General features: G+C 43.6%; 1 protein-coding gene and 1 long non-coding RNA gene across 2 annotated transcripts; one reads left to right on the forward strand and one right to left on the reverse strand.

Moving 5' to 3' along the window:
* Positions 1-147: 147 nt before the first annotated feature.
* ALDH6A1 (aldehyde dehydrogenase 6 family member A1) lies at positions 148-10,522 on the forward strand. Its single transcript, XM_021542752.3, has 12 exons — positions 148-221; positions 399-461; positions 2,517-2,591; positions 3,911-4,072; positions 4,641-4,719; positions 5,246-5,548; positions 6,249-6,370; positions 6,616-6,805; positions 7,519-7,700; positions 8,109-8,288; positions 8,479-8,577; positions 9,018-10,522. The coding sequence occupies exons 1-12, from the start codon at positions 162-164 to the stop codon at positions 9,120-9,122; spliced, it is 1,620 nt and encodes a 539-aa protein (XP_021398427.2). The 5' UTR covers positions 148-161; the 3' UTR covers positions 9,123-10,522.
* A 2,035-nt stretch (positions 10,523-12,557) lies between these two features.
* On the reverse strand, positions 12,558-15,567 carry LOC116183726 (uncharacterized). The gene is made up of 2 exons (XR_004148404.2): positions 14,561-15,567; positions 12,558-13,099 (listed from the first exon to the last, which is right to left on the reverse strand). It is a non-coding gene; the product is annotated as an uncharacterized LOC116183726 (long non-coding RNA).
* Positions 15,568-16,183: the final 616 nt, after the last annotated feature.

Below are 16,183 nucleotides of genomic sequence, written 5' to 3' on the forward strand. Positions count from 1 at the left end.
CGGAGGGCGGCTCGGCCCCCTCCGCCAATCCGCGGCCCGGCACGGGGGGCGGGGGCCGTGGGGGCGCGGCCAGAGCGGCTGCTGGCGGCGATTGGCCGCGCGGGGGCGGGGCCGGGGCGGGGGCGCGGCCGGGGGCCTCGGAGCGGGGACCCTCGGCCGGGATGGCGGCGGCGGCGGCGGCGCGGGGAGCGTGGGGCGGGCGGCGCCGCGTGGCGCTCAGGGTGAGGCGGCCGGCCGGCCCCGGGCGGCTCCGGCGGCTCGGGGGGCGCAGGGGGGTCGAGGCTCACCTGACCCCGGGGCCCCGCGGGGGTCGGTTCCGGGCGGGAGCAGCCGGAGGGGGGTCGGGGGGAGGTGCTGCCTGACCCGCCCTGAGGTGGTCTGTGCTTGCCCCCGTCCAGCTGCCGCGGACAGCCGGTGCCCCCTGGACCACCTCAGTCGCCGCGTCCTTCTCTTCCTCGGTGGTGAGTGCCCGTCCCGCGGAGCGGAGCCGGTGGGCGGGGAGGGAGGCGCGGGAGAGCCCCGGGCGCCGCCGCCCGCCGGACACTGCCCTCGGCTCCGCTCCGCTGAGGCCGTTCCCGCCGGCTCGGCTGGACCCCGGCGGGTCCGGTGGAACAAACATCGGCTCTGCGCCCGCGCTCCACGGGAGGGACGGGAAAAAGTTCCATGTCCGATTTGTCGGACTGCGGAGCTGAGCGGTGGCCGCCCTCACCCCGCGGTACTCCTGGTGGCTCTGGACTGGCCTCATGCATCTATTTGCGACAGAGAGAGGATCTGGTTTCTTTCGGACAGTATCAAACAACTTTGGTTCTTGTACTGCCTTTTTTCCTCTGCTGTCCATGGCTGCACACTCTCTGAACTCCAAACCAGAATTCCACAAGTAGTCTGCTTTACTACCGTCCATGTTCCCACAGCAGGTGCATTCTCTACATAAAAAAAGGTGGCGATGTTATGGGAAAGGTGCAATTAATTTTAATTCACCATTTTCTGGCTTGCTTAAAGTATTTTTTGTTGCGTGTGCAATGTTTGAGATACCCTTTTTAATCAATTTGAAAAAGACATTAACTCCATTGCACTGAAGTCTATGTGGGTCATAAAGCATTGGCGCTTGTGGTTGTACTGCATTAGCCTCGGTGGCACTGAGGCTAATGGAGTGATTGATAGCCATAGGAGTTTGTCATTCTTTAGACCAGCAGCTTTTCTCACAGTCAGGAAACTCGGTCAAGGGACTCGGATATCCTGTGCTTTCTTCCAGGTTCTAGAGGAGATTGTGTTTTTGTAGGCACAGATTTCTGCCTCTCTTCCCCAAGTGTGAGTCCAGCTACATAATCATCTGCAACATTTTAATTTTAATTCTCTTCTAGCATTGCTTTCCAAATCATTAAGTTTTGCTTGTCCATTAACAGACTTATTTTATACTTCTGATCCTAACTTTCTCATCTCAAAGCTTTCTCAGTTTGTCCAACTAACATTGCTGTTAATTTTTTTTCACTTTCATCCACTTTTCACTGTCATCACTTGTCCACCCTGTACCATTTATGTTCCTGATTCTTACTCTGATCTCTGTCTCTTCATTACACTTTGGATATCATCCAAGTTCTCATCTCCCTTTCATAATTCCATATCATAATTTCTTCATTTTCATGATATATTTGGGTTTATATCCTGGTTCTGTTGATCTGTCCCATTTGTGTTATTCATACAGAAGATCCATTTCCCCTTTCTCTTACATGTTCTCCCCAAGTCATGGATTTGTGTCATGATTAACTGGTTCTTGCTTTCTTCTAATTCTCTCCTTACCTCCCAATGTCAACTCCTCTTTTATAGTTTCTTAATTTATACAGTCACAATTTGTTTTCCTGCATGGTATAGTTTTGTTGCCTATCTAATGCTAATTACAGCTTTTACCTCTGCCTTCTGTTCTGTTCTATGTTTGCCTGAACTCCTTATTCCAAACTTTCCTTGTCCCTCCTCTTCATCTGAGTGGGAAAGTTTTGTTTTCTGTGCTGCCAGCCAGGACAGTCCACAGATACAGGTTTCTTACTCTTAGTTGCAAGACCAAGCAGGGGGTGGGGAAAGTCCAATTTTCTGCTTGAAGCTATAAACTGGAAAGATGAACCTGCTTAGTGGCTTGATGGGAAGGAGGCACATGGGACAGTGGTACAGTCTGCACTGGGTTCACAGAATTCCCATGAAGTGAATTATTAACTGTTTCTTCTGAACATTTATGAGTTGCAGTTTTTCAGGTTTTGATTAAATAGATTGAAACAATCCCAAACATAAGCAGAGCAATGTATTTTTTTCTATAACTGCTTTTAGAAAGAATTTTGGCTATTTAGGTGTAAAGAGAGCAAAATGGGGCAGAGAGCAATTATCTGGGTCTTGCTGTGAAGACTGGATACAGACTTTAGTGGTTCACATAGCAGTAAATGATAAAGGCTTGCATGTAATATGGCACATTGGCATTTAGGCATGTTGAGACAAAAATAACTCACTTTTCAGTGTTTTGACCTCCACAGCCAACAACCAAACTCTTCATTGATGGGAAGTTTATTGAGTCCAAAACTACTGAATGGATTGATATCCACAACCCAGTAAGTGAAATGCTCTCACCTTATGTAAATAGTGATCACTGTGAAACAAAGGTCTATGCCTCTTCAGGGATGTGGCAGATGAAAAACATACATTTCTTGAGAAAGGTTTAGACTCAGCAGACTACAGCTTCTCAGTTTCCTTTTCACATGAAATATCAGTTTCAGAATAAGTTACTATCACCCTTACCTCCCTCACATAGTAAGGCCCTGGTCTCCAGAAAGGAAGCTTAAATTTTGGTTATGTATTTTTTTGTATGTCAGATTTCTGAAGGGTGTCTTTCACTCTGTATATGAAATCAACTGGGTGTGATTTGATCCCAGCTGAATGTGAAATCCTGATAGAGGCTGATATTACTCTCAGAGTAAAAAGGTGAAAAATGCTAACAGCTGAAGCTCCTCTCCTTTCAGAGAGTTTCTATCTGTTGACGCACAATAATCACAGAGCTAGATGCTATGCAGTGCAAAATAGATAAGTAGCACTTGTGTTGTCTATGTACTCCACCAAAGACAAATGGAAATGAGGTTGCACTCAGAATTCTGATCCTCTGGCCTTCCTAGTAAGCCTTTAAAACAGCAGTTTCTAAATCTTTTCTGTACAGCTCTATTTTCATTTGCTTTGTGCAAATGATCAGAGCAGCAAGTAATGTTCATGAAGCTCATTTGGTCTATGTAGCAAGCAGTGCTCTTGTTTAATTTTCTTCCTCTTGTTTTGAGTAATTTCTGTCTTACTGATATATCTGAAATTTTTGTCATGTCAAAGCAGATTTAATTCTTAAGATAACATTAGAAGGAGGTTAAACTGGCACCAAGCTTGAAGTTAAAATACAATAGAATTAAGGTTGTATATAAATAGTACTTTGGCCTAGGGGTATAGGTAAGCTAATATCAATGGCAAATGTGCAGTCATGTACTGCTTTTCACAAAGGAATATTGCCTCATTTAATGTGCAAGAGGGACAGCCAGATGAACCAAGACGATGGAGAGGAAAAGACCATAGTCCATGGAAAATTTTTCCTTATACTGTCTAGAAGTTTCAAGATAGCCAAGTCACTTCAACTCCAGCTTGGAAATCAGCACTGCATTTGTAGTTTTCTGAGTGCTTAGCTTGATATATTTGGAATGCAGGTTTTCAGAACTACTCCAGTTGTAGCCCAGGCCTTTTGTGTGCAATCAAGGAAGGCATTTCCTTTGTGCTGTGCCCTCAGAAGTACAACTTGTAGAACAAGAATATTAGGTGTGTGCTGTGAAAGAACTCTTGAATGGTTGGTGGGAACACATAGGAAAAGCTGAGTTTTGATGCAATTTGTTTTCTCTTTCAGGCCACAAATGAGGTGGTTGGCCGTGTACCGAAAGCCACAGCCAGTGAGATGGAGGCAGCTGTGGCTTCTTGCAAAAAGGCTTTTTGGAACTGGTCAGAAACATCTGTTTTGAGTCGCCAGCAAATTTTCCTGCGCTATCAACAGCTCATCAAAGACAATCTGGTGAGATCCCATGGCTGTGTGTGATGTCTATGGCTGAATGCATTGCAGCTGATTTCAGAAACTAAATTGAGAGAGACTTGGGGTTTACAGTGTTCTTGATGAGGTGCTGCCATGATTGAGAAATCAACTGAGACACTGTCGAGAGGTGCAGCAAAGCACTTCTCTCATCAAATGGTAACAGAGGCAGCGCTTCTTAGGGAATATTGCTCTGAATTTGTTCCTTTACGAAGAGACCACAGAAGGAACTTTGAGCCTTGATGGAACATGTGTCAGTTGATGAAGACAAGTATGTTACTATGTTTTTGGATTTTCCTGATGGATTTTTTGGTCTGTATGTGGTGTCATACCTGAAACCATTAGAATACAAACCATCCGATGACGATTTTTTCTAAAATGTCACCTAGGTGGGTTATTGGCTTCTTGTTTATAAGGAGCAAATCAGTCAGTATAGGTTTTTCTGGGTTGTGTTCAGTCTATTCATTGTGATGTTCAACTCTATGTTAATTCTGTCTTTTTCATGGGCAGGCACTTTTCTAACATTCATAAACTTTGTGTTTTCCATTTTCAGAAAGAAATTTCCAAACTCATCACCTTTGAGCAAGGAAAGACCCTGGCTGATGCTGAGGGAGATGTTTTCCGAGGCCTCCGTAAGCTGCTGGCTCCTCCTGTTAAAAAAGGGGGTTTGAGAACCCACAGGAAGGGATGAGGTCTCCTGAGCAACTGATTGCTCTGTATATGTTGATCCCTTTATAGCCCTCTACTCAAAGAAAAGTATCAATTGTAGCTCTAAGCTGAAGAGTTTTCTTAGATAATTTTTAAATCACTTCCAAGTTGTTAGAGCTTTTTCCACAAGTGACTGCAAATTACTAAAAAGGGTTAAGAATTTCTCACCTGTGCTCAGATGTCTAAGGTTGAGTCCCAGGTGGTACAATAATACTACACCTGTACATTTTGTACTGGGGCTGTTGTGTCTGTGCTCCTATCACGATGATGTGTGGTGTGGTCAAGAGAGAATCCATTACTAATTTGTTCACAATGCTTGGCAGAGGGAGTTTCTGGAGCACAATTTGTGGGAGAAGTGTCTGGAAGAAAGAGGTGGGTCAAGGCAGTAGTGAAAAGAAAGTTTGGGGACTAATTGTTAACAGATCATCCAGCAGCATATTGCCCTTGCAGAGGTGGTTGAACATGCTTGCAGTGTGACATCCCTCATCCTTGGGGAGACCATGCCCTCCATCACTAAAGACATGGACACTTACACCTACCGCCTGCCTCTGGGTGTGTGTGCTGGCATTGCACCATTCAACTTTCCAGCCATGATTCCTCTCTGGATGTTCCCCATGGCTATGGTTTGTGGAAACACCTTCTTGATGAAACCATCTGAGCGTGTACCAGGAGCACTAATGTTGCTTGCCAAGCTGTTTCAGGATGCTGGTGCCCCTGATGGAACCCTGAATATTATCCATGGACAACACGAAGGTAATAACAACCCTTCCTGGGAGATGATGAGTGTATGTGGTGTGTTGTATGCTCAGTGGGAGGTACCAGTTGGAGAGTCTGAGACTGCTGCTGTTGGATAGGTTTGGACTGATGCTTCAGCTGTATTGATAAAGCTTAAAGGTGAGTGGGAGATTCTCTGTCACCTTGCACCAAATCTTTCAGGAGATATGGTGGACAAAATTTTGGGGATTTGGGTCAGAGTTCCCAAGGCATGTAAGTGCTCAAAGTCTACTTAGCAACCTAAACTGCAACTGAAATAAGTAGATAAATCATCTTGGTTTCGCAAGGAAGCCTAAACAATAATTAAATGCTTCACTGACTATACAGCGGATGGCAGTATCCTGGCTCCTACCATGCTATTTTTTAGAGCACACAAGTAGCTTCAGGACATGATGATACAAATAGAGAACAGTAACTTCACTTTGGCATTGCTCAGACACCCTAGGTGCCCAAGGTATGTAGAGATGTAAGAGAGCCAGGAGAATGAAGACAGGGCAGGAGTATGTGTCGTGAGAAGTGAGTGAAAAGTTACACAGACAGGCTTTCAGGGAACTCGGATGCAGGAAACACAGAAGCAAGAATTTTCATAAGAAAGATACATAAATTTAGTGCTGTGGGGATGGGAACAGAGGGGAGCATTTGTGCACCACAGTTATAATGTATTATTTCCTGTTTGAAGCTGTGAATTTCATTTGTGACCATCCGGATATCAGAGCAATCAGCTTTGTGGGATCTAATCAAGCTGGCGAGTACATCTATGAGAGAGGATCCCGGAATGGCAAGAGAGTCCAGGCCAACATGGTAATGTCTCTGAACAGAGCACACTTGAGCACATAGACTACCTCTGTTGCCTGTGAATGTTGAGAGAGACCACACCACTCAGCAGCAGAAGCTAACTTTGCTGCTGATAGCTAAGTGATAAGGCTGCTCTCTTGCCAGCCTGTTGGTAGTAGAATCATAGCTACTATAAGAAATCATTGCCAGAGGCTAGAGAAGAAGCGGTCTGGGGTGGTTAATAATAGGAGACTGTATGTGTTGTTTTTCAGGGAGCCAAGAATCATGGTGTGGTGATGCCTGATGCCAATAAAGAGAACACTTTGAACCAGCTGGTTGGAGCTGCTTTTGGAGCAGCTGGCCAACGCTGCATGGCCCTGTCTACAGCAATTCTAGTAGGAGAAGCTCAGAAATGGCTGCCAGAGCTTGTGGACAGAGCCAAAAATCTACGAGTAAATGCAGGTATAGACTGAGATAATTTTTACAAGGTTCCCCACTTCTGTACAACCATAGCTTTTTAGGTCAGCTTATCTGCCATACCGTGTAGTGACCCTTGGAGCTATTGGCACCACCAATGTGGTTTGATGTGTAGGGGTAGGAGCTAGCAGATTATCTGGATTGGGAAACCCAGCCCTAGACTTGGAAGTAGAAACATGTTTTCAGCTTGCTGTGGGATTGATGCAATGTTTACAGGATCAGTCTTGTTTTAACTGGAGATGTGAGGTTAAATCCTCACATGTGGAGGTTTAACACATCCTCCTAAGTGTAGTTTAACTCATATCTGCCATTTATATAGCAACCCGATTTCCAGATCCTTCCAATTGGTAGTAAGCATACAATAAAAAAAGAAAAATGGAAACAAATACTTTGAAAAATCTAGACTGTTACTAATTCTAGGGGAATTATATTTTGTTTGTGTTCAATAAAGTGCTGCGAAGGGGAAAAGTTTCCTTCCTGAGAAGAATCTATTGTTGAAGTTTGGCTTTCTGGTGATTCCATGTTGATTATGAGAGCTGCAGGCTATTGTTCCTGTTCATCAGTGTCTCAAATCTGTGTTCTTATGTCTCAGAAACATCAGGATTTTCAGATTTTTCCTACCAGTGTAGTTATCTCCCAGATGCCTATGAAAGGGAAGTTGTCGGAGTTAGAAATTTGGTGTCTCTGTCTCTTCACAGGAGACCAGCCTGGAGCAGATCTTGGGCCTCTAATCAGTCCCCAAGCTAAGGAACGGGTTTGCAGTCTGATTGAGAAAGGAGTAAAAGAAGGTGCCAGCCTTCTCCTGGATGGACGTAATGTCAAAGTGAAGGGTTATGAAAATGGCAATTTTGTTGGACCAACAATCCTTGCCAAAGTCAAGGTGAGGTGACCAAAACCAGTGCTTGCAAGTGTGTATTGCAGGGTCAGCTGAAAAATGGGTTATCCAAATCAGACAGTAATCAATGATCACCAAGTAGAAAGGCCATAAATGGTTCAGCTTCCCCTTGTAGTGTCAATTAAGTAATCCTTGTAATGCAGGCAGTAAAAGCAGAAAGCACTCTGGAGATGAAAAGTGGTGCCTCTTTTAGTGTACTAGATAGAGGATAGGGCATGGGAAATGGTGAAGAGGTAAGGAGGACTGAAGGAAGGCCTGTGGCAATGTAGTATGATAAGTAATCCTAGGAATATCATGAGTACTAACAGCACGTGTGTTTCTTATATCCTATTTCTACAATATTTTTATTATATCCTTTATACAAACTGATTTTTCTGCTGTCTGTATTGGCAGCCAAACATGACTTGCTATAAGGAGGAAATCTTTGGGCCCGTTCTAGTGGTGCTGGAAGCAGACACTTTGGATGATGCCATTGAGATGGTGAACAATAACCCCTATGGGAATGGAACTGCAATCTTCACCACCAATGGAGCCACAGCTCGGAAGTATTCTCACTTAGTAGATGTGGGGCAGGTATGTTCCAGCTAGGATTGTTGCTTTTAGCCCTCACTGTTTACAGTGGGTTCATTCAGCTGTAATTGCTGCCCTCTCAGCCAGCAGTACCCAGCCTCAGACATAAGAAAACAAAATGCAGAAGCATTTGGAGAGTGCTCTGCAATCTGTTATTTCTTGTGACTAATATGGCAGGTTTCCTTTGGTGTAGGTGGGTGTCAACGTTCCAATCCCAGTACCTCTGCCCATGTTCTCTTTCACTGGCTCTCGTGCTTCTTTCAGAGGGGACACCAATTTCTATGGCAAACAGGTAACTTTCTGATTCAGAGTACTCTATTGGGTTAATTGTGATAAATCATGTTATAAATGGCAATGGGGAGATGGTCATCAGACTTCATTAGTGAGGAGACTTTGAAGCCATTTCAACCAGGAAACAGAAAACCAGACAGTGATCACAGCACCATAATGCATGTCACAATCATACATAGCCTGTTTCTCTTTCTTTTTCTCTTAAGTAAAAACATGCAGGTCTTTTTAGGATATTTTAGAAGGGAGCAATAACTAGCAAGCTTTCTCACTGAATCAGAATTTGTGAAACTGGTAAAAAGAACAGGCTGACAAGAATTGTTTCCAGAGAAGAAAATTCAATCCTGTTTAGATAAAGCAGAAACTGTTTGATTTACCACTAGTGTAGACCTGAGGAATTAATAAGGCCAAATATCTGATATGTGGATCTCTCCTTTCCTCCAGGGAGTGCAGTTCTATACACAGCTGAAAACTATCATTTCTCAATGGAAAGAAGAAGATGCCACCATTGCCAAGCCTGCTGTGGTTATGCCAACTATGGGAAACTAAACCAGCCTTTGCAGATGCTGTTCCTGGTGCCCTTCTATGCTGCACTTTCCAGCTTTGTCCTGACTATCACCCTTTACTTGGGAATGAATAGCAAGCTCCTTTGTCTCAAGGATCTATTCCTGTGCAGGCTCATGTGACTCATGGTCTGAATTTTCTGTTGCTGTCAATGTTTTTTTGGTTAGCTGAACTAATTTTTTCCATACCACCTTTCAAAGACTAAATAACCTTATCTAACTGAAAGGGCAGCCACTGAGATTGGTCTTAATTTGTGTTTCTTTCCAGACCCCGTGAACTTGAACATAACTCTGGTTTTCACTTCAGTATCTTTAGCCTTAGTGACTCACTCCTGGCTACATCTTGTAGCAGGTTTATTTACCTCTTTATCTTGCATATTAAGATTCTGAGTTCACTTTACTCAAAGATGAGTACTCATTTTGAGTGACATAACTGGGACATCTTGGGTGTCTCATAGAAGTGACTTTACATACAATGAAGATAGCAAGTTGTCAGTCATTCACCTGTCGAGCAGTTTCCAAAACACTGGGAAATAGCTTTGTATGGGTTTTTCAGGAAAGCATATTTGATTGCTTGTCTGAGGATGAAAGAAATTTCTGTATGGTACAGTGACCTTTGCTGTACCTCTGACAGCTTGAATACTTCTGTTCCTTTTCTGTCTGGGGCTTGTATGCTCAAGCTTGCCAGCAATTTCATTATAGTTGAAAGTTGTTTGGTGCCTTTTCCCTGTGCTAAGGGATACAAACCTACACCATAATGAAACTGTGGAAGCAGAAACATAACCATGTATATGTATCTTTGTGTCACAGCATCATGTGCATCTGACTAAAATGGAGACTAAGTCGACAGGTCAGTAGGAAGAAAGAACACATTTTTTAATCACAAAGCAGCCTGTTGGCTTTCTGTCCTGATTGTAGCTGTATTTCTTGTGTTGGTTGATTGACTCCTTGTCACATTTGCTCAAACACAGTCATGTACTCTTGGGACTGCAAGTTCCTATTGCTAGAGAGGAGTAAGACTTGGTATATACAATCTGGTTTTAAGAATCTCTGCATTTGGAGCTGGAGAACCTGTATTTTAATTTTGTTCCTGAAAGATGATGCAGCCATGAAGGATCTGCAGGGATCTCACTCAAACATCCATGGAAAATAATATTCTTCTAATGTTTGTAACCATTAAGTGTTCTAATGTAACCATTAAGTGTTCTGAATGTGAACACTTTGTATCCTGCCTTCAGGTAAAAATGCCTTGTAACTGACAGCTCTATATTAGTGCAATTGCTGTACATTCACTAATGTTTGTACCTTGTTTTTTTTCCTCTGCTATACACTAGAGGGAAATTCTCACCTTGCAATTTGATTACAAATTAAAAACATGCTAATATATTTCTGCAGACCATGACTGTTCCTTGGTAAGACCTTACATAGGTGTGATGTTGATTTTATTCCCCTCTTCACAGGAGATGGTCTGCAACTCCTGTAACCCATGTATACATTTTCCTTTTACAGTATTTCAGGGACCTCTGTACTAGTTTCCTCACATAGCGTTTCAAGGAATGCCTTGTTTCTGTTTCCATGTACACATAATTTGATCACAGCCATCTTCACCAAGTTATACCAGCCCTTTATACACATAGTTCTAATGACTAGTCCAAATGCTAGTGCAGATGAGTTGCTAATTGCTGGCTGCTGTTCATGGAAAGTATATAGCTGCCTTACTTGGTCTGTGCTGTTAACATCTAAACATGTGGAAGGATCACTGCAGAAGAGGATTAACCTGACAATGTGGCCTGCTGTGTAATAAATATTAAGTTGGGAGAAGTATCTTCTGTGTTGCAAAGGTAAAATATTATAGGTAAGTCACTATTAAGACATTGGCATTCATTCAAGCACCTAGGGAAGAAATATTAAGAGCCTCTAATACTGTCTACAGTAATTTACTTTCGAAATGCCTTCATTTTCTCCCTAATCAGCATTGCTATTCTGACTTTGTTGTTGTCCTATGAAAACCCATTGTATGCTTCTTTTAGGAATTCTAGAACCCATCTTCTCCTTTAACAAAAGCAGTCTATTATCAAGGTTACTTGCTCCCTGAGGAATTGCAGGACTATTCCTGCACTTTCTCTAGATATCTTCTACACACCTGTATGATTTCATTTGTGTGCAAACACCTTTTCTAATTATCCACATTTCCAACATAATTTTTACACAGATAATTTTAAATAATTGAACTAGAAATACAAATCTTGTGTGTTCCTTTTCTAATAAATGAACTGTCTTTTTTAGACCCAGCTGCAGATGCTACTTGATCGTGATTTACCTGCCTCATCTCACATCTCACTGCTGTTACTGCTTTCCACTCATCTCTTTATTCTCCTTTTTATTTAATATTTGACATAAAAATAAACTAAATAATGTATCTGCTATATTATATAAAAGTATAGTCTAAAGTATCTCATAATAAATTTCTTTAGACTATTAAATACAATTTCATAGTCAACCCTTTGAAGACTATTAAAAACAGTTTATTGCTCAGAAAGCACTGAAATTTAGATTCTGAAAGCTATTTAATACACATAAGTCCAAAAATTGTTCTAAAATGGCTTAACCACCTCTGAGAATTTGGCCCTGTGACTTCCACTCACAGGGGTTTTCCTGTCTGTATCAAGAAAAATACTCCAATCCACTTCCATGTCCACTGTGTATCTTTATGTGTAAATGCCTCCAGGGCTCCTGCTTATGAACTTTATCTCATAATTTGATGTCTGAATATTACACTTTGGCTCGTGTGCTTGACTGCCTCACATCTGACAAGCCGTGCATGCCAGAACCCCGCCCTACCTTTCCTCCAGGAAAGCTGACACTGCTCGCCTTGGAGTGTTATAATTAGCAATGAAGTTGTATCTGAGTTGGTATCTGAAAATCAGGCATATGAGTCTTCATCATGGTCCACCCTTTATGATTCTATACTGAATGCAATACCAGCTGCATAGATTTTGCCTTTTTAATCAAAACTCACTCTGCTAGCTGAAAATGCATCTCCTTGTATGGTCATGGACTTTCACAAGAGCATCCTCTAGAAAACATAAGCCTGCTTTTCAATAAGAAAGGGCTTTAGGAGGTCATGAGATTTTTTTTCCATGAGAACTGTGTCTAAATGCCTGCTGCTGAAAGATCAACACGAAACCAAATTTTAAAATTAAAAAAAAATTCCTCACTTTTGTCACACAAACATTCATGTGCATATAAATACACTACTATAATCTTATGTCCCAATTCACAGCTTATAATATACTTAATTCTTCTTGAATTTTGAATTTCCAGTGTAAGACATATTTTAGGTATCTCTAAAGTCATTCTCCCACATTTCTTATGCAGACAGCAATGAACCGTAGAGTAAATAAACTTTTCATAATCTGGCTGTGGATGTTTGTACTTTTTAATACTGGGAAGTTTGCATTACAACACTCTTGTACAGAAATATACCTGGGGAATGTTACAGTCACAATAGATATTATTTACTTGTTTGGTATAGATGGATAGGGATTCATTAATGACTGAACAAAATAAATCCCACAGCACTGAGCAAAGATAATTCTCCTGACTTCTATTCTTGACCTTAGCAGTACCAAAATTTATTTCCAATTGTTTTTCTCTTGATACAATACACAAAGATCTAACAGTACCGTCTAGTGCATGTACAAAATCAGTATATGGTGTACCAACTTTTGTTTAAGTACCTCACACCAAGCCACACAGTTAGATTCTTATGTTAGATTCAGAACTTACTAGAATCCTGTGACCTGGAGTGACCGGCCCAGTTCAGTATCCACCTACTGAAGAAACAAAAGATTACCATGGATTTGTCCCATTCCTTTGGACAAAAAACAATTGCAAAACGTTTTTTGTTTTTTTTCCTCATGTCGACTTACTGATACCCAGTTTTTCAAACTTTTTTTCCCCCTGAAAAACACAGAAAAGATCAATGTATTAGAAGGAAATTTCAAAGGCATATCATTCATGGATTCTGTATGTGTAAAACAGGTTTAAAAGTCTAGCTCTGCCTTGCTTGTATTCAGCTTTTCATAGCACATAAATTTAAAAAATAAATGTAAGCACACAGTGTTGTGTTTTCAACTTCTAAATCTATGGCTCCCTAAACTAAACAAAACAAACCCACTAACTTCTGCTCTGTTAGTGATTATATGATAAACACTGGGAAGGGGAGGCCTTGTACGAACATTCACTAGTTTCAAATACATTGTCCTTTCCTTGTCCCTCCTGTTCATACATCCAAGGGTCAATACACAATTTTCTCTCTCAGTTCCAATCTATCCCTTCTTCTCCAGGGGAGAAGATTCCTTAGACCTCAATTACAAATTTCACCCCTGTTTTTTCAAGGAGTGTTTCTGCTGTATCATTTTTGAGATAACCTGAACAAAGCATTCCAACTGACTATGTGTCACCAAGTTATTCAGTAGCCAATCCATACTAAACAAACATTTTTCTGGGGTTTAGGATCATGTTAATCTCTCACCAAGGACATAGGAAAGCTTCAGCGATGGACCTTAACTCTATGGCCTAAAAGCCAAGTGCTCAGACACTGCTGCAGTTGGTAGGTACAGATGTCTAGCATGAGGCTGGAGACCTGAAATCCTGGCTACTGCAGCATGTGTAGCTCAAATTTAATTTAAACAGCATCCTAACAGAAATTCTGAGATACTCTTGTAAATCTGAAATTTTTATTCACTATAAAATGTAATCCTGTCAATCAGTACTGCACTGCATGTGATCCTGTCTTCAATATGTCAGCATCCATTTCCTGTAATTACTTAATTTTTAGATTATTAGAAAGCTTGAGCAAAACAGCCTTGAAAGCACAATGCAAAGCAGAGGCTTCTCAGATATGGGAAACCAGTGGAAAACAGACTGTATTTGCCATCTACTGTATATTTCTGTTAAAATGATCAGCAATATAGTAAAGAGCTGTTAGCACCTTAATTGTAATTTTTTAGGCTTCACTGTTAGCTCACTGGAGTAAGTAAAAAGCAAAAGAGCAATGCTGGAAAAAGCAATGCTTATAAAACAAAAAAGCAGCAAAAATAATTATTAAAATGAAACTACAGAAGCACATCTGTACTGGAAGTTCTCTATCAAATTCCACATAATATGGCAGAATATGCAAATAACTCTTTTGAGTTTACCTTTCGTTTAATCCATAGAAATAATGACCAAAAAGTGATAACCTAGTTGAAATTAGGTTCCCACAAATTCATTGCTAATTTATAGGATACTGCAACTCATACAGTTATTCTCACTACAGAAGTCTCCATAAGAATTCCAAATCCAAAAAATATTATCATTAAAAGGATTTTTTAGGTGTCTGTCTAGGAAGATGGATACTAGTTTTCAATGTTTCCATACCAGTAGCAGTATGTGCTTCCTCTAGGTCTCTGTGCACATTATTTATGCTCTTTCTGCTGCTTTTGAATGTTTTGATTTGGGGAAATTGCTTCTTCGCTGCACACGCCTCCATACATTTTTGTTATAGGCAGTTTGTGCCTTTTTTCTTTTAATGCTTTCTACTGGATATGATCTCCCAATTCACATCACGGAGCACCTATATAGAATCTTTCCACCACAGTCCCCTCATTTAAGATACTCTGTGCTATGGTCTTCACTCAGTCCATCTCTCAATCCTTCATTTCTAGTAGTTGCTGCAGTTTTTTGATCTGAACCATACTTGGTTGGTGCTGAGTTTTCTGTCTCTCTCACAGATTTTCTGGTCATGTGCTGTAAGGCCATTTCCAGTGTTTCCACTTTATATGCAGCTGTCCGGTCCGTGCTACAGAACGTGGTGCAGTGCTGAGAAACTTTAGAAAAGGAGAAAAAGTGACAGATACAGAAAGAAAGTTGACCATCTGGAAAAAGTCCAAGAAAGATCTTTTATACTATACAGGCTGAAAGCAAGCACTGGCACATGAGCAAGAAAATAGTTTCCTACGAACCGACCTCATCAATGTCTGGGGATCAGAGCTTTGTGTCTTCTTATTCAATAAATAGGATGTTAAAATAATTGAATTTTCGTTTCAATCTTCAGAGGTTTTTTCCCTAACTGTAAAAGGGGTTTGCTTGGTGCTTGGATTTAGAAAAGTAGGAATAGGGGTAAAGTCAAAGAATCTGCGATAGAGCAAATGGGAGGACAGCACAGCGCTTCTTTTTCCTTGTGTTCTGAGCTCGGCTCCGTTTTCTCGAAAACCTCTCCCAAGGAGCCAAGCCCAGCAGATTCCCTCCCAGCTTTCTCTGTTTCGAGCTGAACCAGCGCTCCAGCAGCGCCGAAGGCCCCGGCCACCGCCGCGCCCCTCGGCCGGTTCGCTCCGCTGCTCGGCGGCGCCTCGCGAAGGAGCGGGGGGAGCCCCGGCCGCCGGGGAGGGAGGGAGCGGGCGGCGGGCGGCGGCGGCGCGGGCGCTCGGCCCGGCCCGGCCCGCGCCTTCCCGCCCGCGGGGGGCGCTGCCGCCCCGCACCACGGCCCCGGCGGGACGGGCGCTGCCTGCGGGGAGCTCGCGCCGGCCCCGCGGTCGGGAGCCGCGCCGCCGGTGGCTCCGCGCCGGGAGCGGCGCCCGTTCCCGCGGAGCCCGGGCGGCGCGCGCCCGCCACGCGCAACTCCCGCGACGGGCGGCGCGTCACGTGGGCGAGCGGTGACGCGGCGCGCGGGGCCGGCGGGATGCGGCGCCGCGAGCGGCCGGTGAGCGCGCGCAGCCGGCGGGGGCGGGGGGAGGGGCGCGGCGGCGTCCGCGCGCTGCCATGGACACCGCGCGCCCGCCGTTCCTCCCCCCGCCCGGTGCCAACGGCGCCGGGGTCGGGCGCGCGCGCGGGGCGGCGGCCGGCCCGCCGCTGCCCGGCCGGGTGAGCCTCCCCGAGCCGTGCTCGCTCCCGGCGCGAGGCCGGGCGGGCGGCGGGAGGCACGCGAAAGCTGCGCCGGCGTGTCCGTTATCCCCGGGGCGGGCGGGAGGACGCCCCGTCCCGGGCGAGCGATAGCGCCGGCCG

This window comes from Lonchura striata, chromosome 6 (assembly GCF_046129695.1).
Source record: "Lonchura striata isolate bLonStr1 chromosome 6, bLonStr1.mat, whole genome shotgun sequence".
Lineage (NCBI taxonomy): Eukaryota > Metazoa > Chordata > Aves > Passeriformes > Estrildidae > Lonchura > Lonchura striata.

What these genes read in the sequence shown, in the direction of transcription:
- ALDH6A1 (XM_021542752.3), top strand. Translation starts at nt 162, where the DNA reads ATGGCGGCGGCGGCGGCGGCGCGGGGAGCGTGGGGCGGGCGGCGCCGC. An exon ending in TATCCATGGACAACACGAAG is followed by an intron (nt 5,549 to 6,248) that starts GTAATAACAACC and finishes TCCTGTTTGAAG; the next exon opens with CTGTGAATTTCATTTGTGAC. An exon ending in AGAGAGTCCAGGCCAACATG is followed by an intron (nt 6,371 to 6,615) that starts GTAATGTCTCTG and finishes GTTGTTTTTCAG; the next exon opens with GGAGCCAAGAATCATGGTGT.